At 34.8% G+C, this 10,060-nt stretch overlaps 1 protein-coding gene across 2 annotated transcripts; it reads left to right on the top strand.

Moving 5' to 3' along the window:
* The first annotated feature begins 421 nt into the window (after positions 1-421).
* On the top strand, positions 422-4,691 carry LOC126664298 (cysteine-rich receptor-like protein kinase 44). 2 transcript variants are annotated; one of them, XM_050356625.2, is made up of 7 exons: positions 422-1,228; positions 2,087-2,209; positions 2,299-2,474; positions 3,055-3,265; positions 3,354-3,591; positions 3,867-4,017; positions 4,241-4,691. In XM_050356625.2, the coding sequence occupies exons 1-7, from the start codon at positions 520-522 to the stop codon at positions 4,559-4,561; spliced, it is 1,929 nt and encodes a 642-aa protein (XP_050212582.1). In that variant the 5' UTR covers positions 422-519; the 3' UTR covers positions 4,562-4,691. The 2 variants fall into 2 exon arrangements, with proteins under 2 accessions (XP_050212582.1, XP_050212583.1); XM_050356626.2 differs by having other exon boundaries at positions 4,362-4,485.
* Positions 4,692-10,060: the final 5,369 nt, after the last annotated feature.

Below are 10,060 nucleotides of genomic sequence, written 5' to 3'. Positions count from 1 at the left end.
CAGGCTGTGAGCCCAGTGGTCCCAGAATTCGGTTATGCTCACGTGGGAGAATATCCCTGCAGGTGGCGCGGTTTGTTAGGTGTGTCAGAGGGAACATTCCTCGCGTACCTGTCAGAAAATCTTCTGTGGTCCCAGGATCTGGTACGCGAGCGTGTGTTTCTGAACAAGACCTCGGAGCTCGGTAAGACTCTAGAGCTCGGATAACTTGGGGACCAAGTTATCAAGGTTTTGAGATCTGAGAATGTCTCGAAGCTCGGGTCACCAGGTCCGGTCTTTCGGGTTTATGAACTCGGAGCTCGGCCTAGGTCTTAGTTGAATGTAACTCGGAGCCCGGACAGAATTCCTGGTCCGACCTTATCAGGCATGATTGTCTCGGATGATGTTTGACTTCCCATCGATCCAGTGACCCCCCAAGTCATGTGCTCTATGGTTTCAAGAAGGTCGGACATTGTTACCAGGTCGGTGAAATGCTTGACTTAGTGATGTTCGTTCCTGGCGAGGTTGCTTCGCCCCTACTAGATGTGCTACGTTATCAATTATGGAAACTTCACAAATAATAGTCCATATGCCAATAACACAGTCCTTCTCCTCTCTTCTCTTGCGGCCAATGTCGCCTTAAACGGCGGTTTCTACACCACTTCAATCGGCCAAGGCGCGGACCGAGTTCACGGTCTTGTACTATGCAGAACAGATGCTTCGGAAAAAGACTGTTTAGAATGCGTCAATAATGGGATTCGAGATATAATAACAAAATGCCCGAATCAGAAAAAAGCAATATCATGGGGTAGAGGTTCTGTTCCGCCATGTACTATTCGCTACGCGAATTACTCGATGCTCGGTAAAATGGAGCTTGATCCTTCCGAGCCGGGATACAATACCAAAGGCCTTACGGACATTAGTGTCGAGCAGTTTGATAAAATTTGGAGCGGTTTAGTGGAGCGAGTCGGAAATGAAGCTTCAATGGGATCGGAGAAGAGAAAATTCGCGACAGGAGAGACTAATTTGACTAGTTTTGAAACTATATATTTACTAATGCAGTGCACACCTGATCTTTCACAGACTGATTGCAGAAATTGTCTATGGCAAGCGGTTGGCGAGTTTCGAAGCTGTTGCTTAGGTATGTCGGGTGGTTATACTCTCAAACCGAGCTGCTGGTTCAGGTGGGATTTATATCCTTTCTATCAAGTTACTGCTGATCCTCCGGCTCAGCCGATACCTATACGAAAAGGTAACAAGTTATCTGTGGCAATTCGAACTTTATGTTTTTTTTGATGAGTAATTCGAACTTTATGTTGAGGAGCTAAACTTTTTGTTACTAATTGTGTTTTTATAGAACAGTTACTGATATTTAAATTTCTATATTTTGATATTGATCAAACTTCAATTTTACTAATAACAGGAGGTTACTAAATGGGTTTTCAGTATATGGATAACAAAGATAGCAAATTCGTCATATTTTATTTATTTTAAACTATTCAAATTATACATTTTATTTTAAATCGGACCCTGATTTTTAAAATAACATGATAAAATTAGAAAAGCACACTTTTTTTATTGTCAATATAAGTATTTCTACGTCTGATTTCATTTATTGATCTGTGGTTGTTGGTAAAATGTCATATTGGTTACAAAAAACTAAGAGTTTGAAAGTGAAAATTGTTATATAAAAACAATACAGTTTTAAAAAATGGTTTTTTTTTTAAAAAAAAGGGTTATTTGCATTTAAAATCCAAACCTTACGTACTCGTAGCAATTTAAGCACAATTTTTAAAATTTGACAGAAAAAAACTCAAATCTTTCTTATTTTGGTATTTTATAGCGCCAGTGCATTCTTTTTCCGACCAAACTACATTGTTTTGATAGGTTTTAATGTCTAAAATGACAACAGATAATGACTTCAGGCTCTGAAATGCCAAAATATAAAAAGTTGAGCTTTTCTATATAAAATTTTAAATTTTGTGTTTAAATCGCTACAAACGTAAAAAGTTGAGATTTTATACGATAACACTTTAATAAGCGAAAAATATAATTAATTAATGGTTATGTTGAGTGTACTAATTGAACAATCAATTTTTAAATTCATCAGATAAGAAGAAAATTTCATCAATAACTATTATGATGATTACTGTTGTTCCTGTTCTCGGCTTGTCGCTGTTTGTTGCTTTCTTATATATCCTTTTCCGGAGAAGGAAATCAAAGCAACGAAAAAGTAAGTTTATTTTTCTTGTTTTTCTCAATCTTTAATTCTTGCTTTGGTTTTCTACAGCATAATTTAATATTTAATTTCTTTTGGTACAGAATCTTCTTCTTCAGATTCTAATAAACGTTATGAAGAAATTGATTGTGAAAATACCAATGATATTATGAGTACTCCTGATTCATTGCAATTCGACATTGAAACCATCCGACTTGCAACGAATAATTTCTCTGACGATAATAAGCTCGGAGAAGGTGGATTTGGCCTAGTTTACAAGGTATAATGTGACAAACATTCAGAATCAGAAGAAGACTAATTGGATATTAAATGTTTAAGATTACTAAATGTGACAAATTAATATTAAAGTTTATGGTGGCAACATCGGCAAAATTGATTGAAAGTTTTCATTATTAAACAAAAATTAAGGTTTAGTCATAAATAAAGACTTAATCAGTCAAAAATACTTAATTTTTTTGATTTTTTGTTTCTCTCAAATTCGTCTATTTTACCGCATTTATAAATTTTCAGTTTCAATTATTCTCATTTTTCGAATTAGAGTTCAATTTTAGTACTTTTAAAATATTAAAGACTTATTTAGAATATGTGACAAACATGAAAGACATATTAAAATCTTTTTAAATAACTCCAATTTCAAAATATAGGGGTATACTTGAACTGAAAATTGCAAAAGGTGGAGTATTTTTTGAATGACTAAGCCTAAAAAGAAATAAATTAAAGTGCAGCAAACAAATTGTAATTAGATAAAAGTTTAGTGACCTCAGAATTTTAATACTACCTTGCAATAGTCATTTATCACTCAAACTTAATGTTGTTGCAATTTACTCCAATGTTTTCAGGGCACGCTTCCTGATGGTTCAACAATAGCGGTTAAAAGATGGTCCAGAAATTCTAGACAAGGAGAAGCTGAATTTAAAAATGAAGTTCAATTAGTAGCCATGCTGCAACACAGGAATTTGGCTAGGCTTCTAGGTTTCTGCTTGGAGGAAAGAGAAAGACTTTTAATCTACGAGTTTGTTCCGAACTCGAGTCTCGATTATTACATTTTCGGTATGTATATATAATATTAGAATTGGAGTCAATTTTTAATTTTTATAAATAATTTCTGTTAAGTTTTATGACTTTCGTGAAATTGTAGACCCAAACAGGCGACTAATTCTAGATTGGAAGATGCGAGTTAAAATTATTGAAGGCATAGCTCGAGGAATTCTTTACCTTCATGAAGATTCTCATACACGAATTATTCATCGTGACCTTAAAGCTAGCAATATTCTATTAGATGAACAAATGAATTCGAAAATTTCAGATTTTGGAACTGCAAGATTGTCTGTAGTGGATCAATCCCAAATTGCTACACGTAGAATTGTGGGAACAATGTAAGTACATTTATGTCAGAATATAACTTTTTTTTTTCCAATTACTTCTTTGAACTAATTAATTTTTTTTATTAAATATACCAAATTTGTCATTTTAAATGTAGTGGGAAAGCTGATAAATTTATTAGGTTAATTGAATGAACATAGAGCTAATTTATAAAAATGTTTAATAAATTTAGAGCCAACCTGATATTATAGTCTCTATATTAAAGTTTTTAAATGTTCTCTTCTGTCTAACACATGATCATATTTAACTAATGTCTCCATTTGTGCAGCGGGTATATGCCTCCAGAGTATGCGATGCATGGGCGATTTTCAATAAAATCCGATGTATTTAGCTTTGGTGTACTTGTTTTGGAAATTATGAGTGGTCAAAAGGTTACTCGTTTTCACAGTGGCGAGACAGGGGAGAATCTTTTAACCTATGTAAGTGTTTCTAAATCCTACCAAAAAAAACTTTGATTTACGAGAGTCAAATTTACGAAGAAAATTGTTGTCATAAAGTTATTGTGACCTAAACCACAATTACAAAATTTATGTCAGAAATTTATGTCAAAAATAATGAAAAAGAGGTCCAAATTTGACTGTTTTCTTTAGTTCTTGAAATTTCTAACTAAAATTATTTAACCCTCTTACTTGTGTTTTGCAGGCATGGAGAGTTTGGAATGAAAGAATGCCTTTAAATCTGATAGATGAAATTCTATTGAGTATTAATTCAAATCAAGAAATGATAAGATTTATTCATGTGGCTTTACTATGTGTTCAAGAAGATGCGGCAAATAGACCTACGATGACTTCTATTGTTATGATGCTCAGCAGTCACTCTGTCTCTCTTCCACTGCCCTCGAGACCTGCATATTTCATGCATAGCATCGTAGACAGAGAGCCTGAAGGCTCGTCTACTTCAGATGCAACCATGACGGGTGAATCAATAAATGAGGTTTCACTTAGCGAACAAGCTCCTCGATAATGTACTTTAAAATATTATTCGATTGTATTCATGTGAATATTGCATCATTGATGTGAATGTTATCCAATGTAAATGTAATGGTTGAATTAGTAAGAGCAATTGCGGGTAATTGATTCTCGCAGTTATTAAACTATTGTAATAAATAATTTCTCTGATGATAATAAGGTTGAAGAGGTGGATTCGACCTTGTTTACAAGGTAATTAAACATCAACAATCGAGAAAGGACTATAACTGGACAATAAATTTTAAAGATCTACATTGACACATGACTGGTTTTTTAACTTGGCAAGAACCAGAGTTTCAGGCCTAGAATTTTATTTTTTAAAAACCAAAATGAAAATAAATTTTGAAAAAGCTAATCTTTTAAAAAAAAAGGAACCAATGAGTTTTTAGTTTGGTTTACACTATAGTTGAATTAAAACCGAATACTGATGTTAGTAATATTAAACAGAATCGAACCAGTATAGTTCGTTTTCATTTTTTCAAAACTCAACTAAATATAATTTTTTAAGAATTACTTTTTTTAAACCAAATGAAATTAGTCGGTTTGATTTGTTTTTTAATTTCCTTTTATTTGTTCGGTTTAAATTAGAATTTAACTAATGTTTATATTTAAAACCAAATAGAATCGAACATGCAAATTTACAGTCAAAATTATCTTATATTACAGTTCTTAGTATTTTTTAAATTATTAAGGACTAATTTAAACTACGTGTCCAAATAAAAAAACAATTTAATTTTTTTAAAGAATGGATACAAGTAAAAATGAAAATTTAGTTGATGAAGTATAATTTCAATTTTATAGATTTATCGTTGGTTGTCACGTTTTCTCTCTTCCTATTTTCTCTGAGCGCAAGTTAGTGCAAGCTAACGTACGCTTTTGCCGCTATGGCGAGGAAAAAGACTGCGAATCTGACGGTTACTCCGGCGACGAAGGCTAGGAGAGATGAAACTCTCACTCCGATGAACTCCACTGGTCAAGATCTCGATGCCTGTAATCAGGTGATGATTGAAAAACCTACTTCTGGTGTTTCGGTGATTGAAGAAACCAATTCTGGTATTCCGATCATTGAACAAACCAAATCCGATGATCAGATTCAGATCCAATCTGATTCTATTGCTCAGGTAGAGATTGAAGGTGAAGAAATCCCCAAAAAATGGAGTTCGTTATTTGATAATCGTGCGAGTTTTAGCTCTAGAGAAATTGAAAAAGAGGAATATCGATGGAAGAATGCCATTGTAGGGTGTGTTTATGGGCTTTACCCTAAATACGAGAGACTTAATTCTTTTGTTAGAAACAGATGGACAAAATTAGGGTTATTGAATGTTGTTCGAATCAATGCTTCTATGTTCCTTTTTGAGTTTAATTCTAAAGAGGAGTGCAGTAAGGTTCTCGGATCTGGTCCCTACACCTTTAATCAGAAGCCATTGATGTTGAAAAAATGGCATCCGAGAATGTCAATGGATCCAAGTGAGATTAGATCAGTCCCTATTTGGATTCAGCTTCCTGGACTGCCATGGGAGTTCTAGACAGTTGATATATTGAGTAAAATTGGGAGTTTTTGTGGAAAACCTTTGTATAGTGATCAATGCACCATTAACAGGACTAAGCTTGGATTTGCAAGAGTTCTTGTTGAGATGGATGTTATAGGGTCATTTCCAGAAGCAGTAGAAATGATTGACGAATTTGGGGAAGTGTTTAAGCAAAAAATTATCTATGAATGGAAACCATTGATCTGTGATAAATGTTGTAGAATGGGGCATTCTATGAATACTTGCAGAGTCACTCAGAACACTAGGAAAGCTCTAGAGAAGAAGATAGAGACTCCTAATGAAGGTCCAAATCTTATTAAGGAGGGCTCAGTGGTTAATACTATTGCTATTGTGGAGGATAAGGTTGATAGTAAGGTTGCAAATGAAAATATTCAGGTGACTGATAAATCAGATGTTCCAAAAGATGTCCCTAATGATCCTAATAAGGAAGGCTCTATAGTTGGCATACCTCAGAAAAGTAAAGATAAAGCTTTCCAGGTAAACAATCCTTTTAGCACCTTAGTAGGGGAGGTGAATGAGATTGAGAAAACGATTGGGTTTGGCAGTAATTGGGGAGATAATAAATTTAGCACTAGTAGGAAAGCTAGGCTTAACTCCAGAATGATTGATATAGATAAATGATTGGGTCTTGGATTGTGAGAGTGATTAACAATCCCATAAAGCAAATTGAGATCGCTAACTTGAAAAAGTGTGGAAGAGTTTAAAGAATAAAACTCCTAATTGGGAGGTTGTTCACAATTATATTTGTTCTAGTATGGGTAGAATCTGGATTATTTTCAATAAGAACGAGGTCAAGTTGAGAGTGCTTTATAGGCATAATCAATTTGTTCACTGCAGTATTGAGTATGAAGGGATCTCCCTGTTTTGTACGTTCGTTTATGGGTCTTACATAGCTGAGGATAGAAAGGATCTCTGGAGTAACTTGGCTGCTATTAGTCAGAATATGACTGAGAAGTGGATTATCTTAGGGGAGTTTAATGCAGTAATGAGCAATATGGAGACATTGGGTGGAAATGATATTGATTATTAGGCTGTTGATGATTTCATAAATTGGATGAATATGTCAAATGTGTTGGAGCTTTAAGAATATGGGAAATAGTTTCACTTGGTCTAACAATCAAAATGGCCATGATATAATTTATAGAAGAATTGATTGGTGTTTTGTTAATCATCCTTGGATAGAGAACTGGTCAAACTCTTATTATAATGCTATTTCTCCTGGCATTTCGGATCACTGTCCTTTAGTGGTTCATATTAAGAGTAAAATTGAGAGGAGAAAGTCTGGTTTTAATTTTTTCAATGCTTGGTGTGAGCGTAGCAGCTTTATGGAGATAGTTAAAAGAACTTGTAACATGGAGATATAAGGTTATAAGATGTATCAGGTTATGCATAAGTTGAAAGTGGTGAAGAAAGAGTTTAAAGAGCTTAACTGAAAGGATTTTAGTGATATTTCTAACAGGGTGATCAAAATCAGAGATTTGGTAGCCAAGTTGGGTAATGATCTGCAGAATGACCCTTTTAATCCTGATCTTCATGATGAAGAGAAAGTTGTTTCTGCTCACTTGACTAAGCTGTTGAGGTGGGAAGAAAGCATTATTAGACAGAAGTCTAGAATGACATGGATTGCCTTGGGGGACCAGAATACAAAAATACGTTCACAGATGTATAAAGCAAAGACAAGTTAAAAAATATTCTTTCTCTCAAGCTAGCTGATGGGAGTTACATTTATGACCAGAAATTGATTAAGGATGAGATTATTAGACATTACTCTAAGTTCTTGGGAGCTAGTAATTCTAATAGGATGATCACTGATCCTAGCATCTTTGAGCAAGGCTATATCCTCTCTGATGAAGATAGAAATATGCTTAATGATAGTGTTTCAGACAGTAAGATCAAGTCTGCTTTGTTTGATATAAATGCTGACAAATCCCCTGGTCCAGATGGGTACACTAGTGCTTTCTTTAAAAAAAAACTGGAGTGTTATTGGTGATGATATCATTCAGGCTATCAAAGACTTCTTTAGAAATGGCAAAATGCTGAAGCATGTAAACTCCACTTACATTTCTTTGATCCCTAAAGTCCCAGTGCCCGAGTCTTTAAATTATTATAGACCAATTGCATGTTGCAATGTCATATACAAAGCTATATCTAAAGTCTTGGCTAAAAGGCTTAGTAGAATTCTGGGTAAAGTAGTTGGTAATAACCAATCTGCTTTCATCCCGGCAAGGAAAATTTCTGACAGTATATTGCTTGCCCATGAGCTAGTTAGGAATTATCATAGGAAAAATGGGAATTCTTGTGCTCTCAAGGTTGACCTACAAAAAGCTTATGATACAGTTGACTGGGACTTCATAGAAGAAGTGCTTCTTGGGCTTAGATTCCCCAGACAGTTTATAATGCTAGTTATGACTGGTATTAGAACAGTGAAGTTTTCTGTTCAAATTAATAGGGAATTGACTAATTTTTTTGATGGTGGTAGGGGTCTAAAACAGGGAGATCCAATCTCTCCCTTATTATTTATCTTAGGTATGGACTATTTGTCTAGGCATCTTAAGAAAACTATTATGGAAGGGTCTGGATTTAAGTTCCATAAAAGCTATAAGAACATAAGACTTTGCCATTTAGCTTTTGATGATGATTTTTTTATGTTTAGCAATGTGGTTATAAATTCAGTTATGATTCTTAAGGATGCCTTGATGGATTTTTCCAAAATTTCCGGTTTGCATCCTAATTTGCAGAACTCTATCTAATTTAATAGTCCTGATAGTAGTGAGAATGATAGGATTATTAATTACTTAGGGTTCAGAGAAGGAGAATTGCTTGTTAAGTACCTTAGTTTACCTTTGATATCTTCTAAGCTATCAAAAGACCAGTACAGCTCTCTAGTTAACAAAATGATCAAAAGAATTTCCTCCTGGGTTATTAGAAGCCTTTCTTATGCTGGGAGGTTACAGTTAGTCAAATATGTTCTCCTAAGCATGCATGTCTATTGGTGCTGCACTTTTTTTACTCCCAAAAGCTGTGATCAAAGGTATTGAAGATGTGTGTAGAAGATTTCGGTGGCATGGAAATGACTCTAAAAAAAAGGGTAGCCCTGTCAAGTGGGATGATGTCTGTACAGGGAAGAGTTATGGGGGGTTTGGGCATTAAACCCATTCATTTATGGAATGTAGTTGCTGTGACTAAGCATGTTTGAAACCTAGTGTTTTTAAACCCTCCTTGTGGGCTAACTGGGCTATTGCCAACAAGTTGAAGTTGAATGGTTACTAGGGGATTGATAAGCCAATTGACTGTTCCTAGAGCTGGAGAGGGATGCTTAAAATCATAGCTTCTATTGGTCCTTACTTTGAGTACAAGCTAGGCAATGGGGGAAACTTCTTTTTCTGGTATGATCCCTGGCTAAATGAAGTAACCCTAAATAACAGATTTCCTGGTATAAAGATCAAGGACTCTGAGATTCCTAAGTCTACTAAAGATAAAAGTCCCTGGAGGAATAAGGGGTGGTGTCTTCCTGATCCTTTAGATGATCAGACTCTGTATGCTTGGAGTTTTATAAACGATAACTACAAAGTGGATCCTGAGATTGAGGATAAAGTCCACTGGAAAGCAAACAGCCATGGAAGATTCTCTATCAGCAGCTTATGGAAGAAGTTGTCCCCAGATCATGATAAAGTAGATTGGGCCCCAACTATTTGGTTCAATGGCCACATCCCAAAATGTTCTTTTATTGCCTGGCTAGACTTGAAAAATAGGTTAATGACTAGAGACAAGCTGAAGAAGTGGAAAATGATAGATTCAGATTGCTGTATTCTGTGTAATTTGGATACAGAGAATGTCAGTTATTTATTCTTTAAGTGCAAGTATTCCAGTGAAATCTGGAAACAAATCCTCAACTATTTTGGTATTAGAAGAGATGTTATGCCTTGGAGAAGAGAAGTTAACTT

This window comes from Mercurialis annua, linkage group LG1-X (assembly GCF_937616625.2).
Source record: "Mercurialis annua linkage group LG1-X, ddMerAnnu1.2, whole genome shotgun sequence".
Lineage (NCBI taxonomy): Eukaryota > Viridiplantae > Streptophyta > Magnoliopsida > Malpighiales > Euphorbiaceae > Mercurialis > Mercurialis annua.
Note: the sequence above shows the minus strand (reverse complement) of the source record. Positions and strands in the feature narration are given on the sequence as shown.

Excerpts from the sequence above, each read along its gene's own strand:
- LOC126664298 (XM_050356625.2), top strand. The coding sequence starts at position 520 with ATGTGCTACGTTATCAATTATGGAAACTTCACAAATAATAGTCCATAT. Across the intron at positions 3,592-3,866 it reads CGTAGAATTGTGGGAACAAT|CGGGTATATGCCTCCAGAGT; the intron begins GTAAGTACATTT and ends CCATTTGTGCAG. Across the intron at positions 4,018-4,240 it reads GGGAGAATCTTTTAACCTAT|GCATGGAGAGTTTGGAATGA; the intron begins GTAAGTGTTTCT and ends TGTGTTTTGCAG.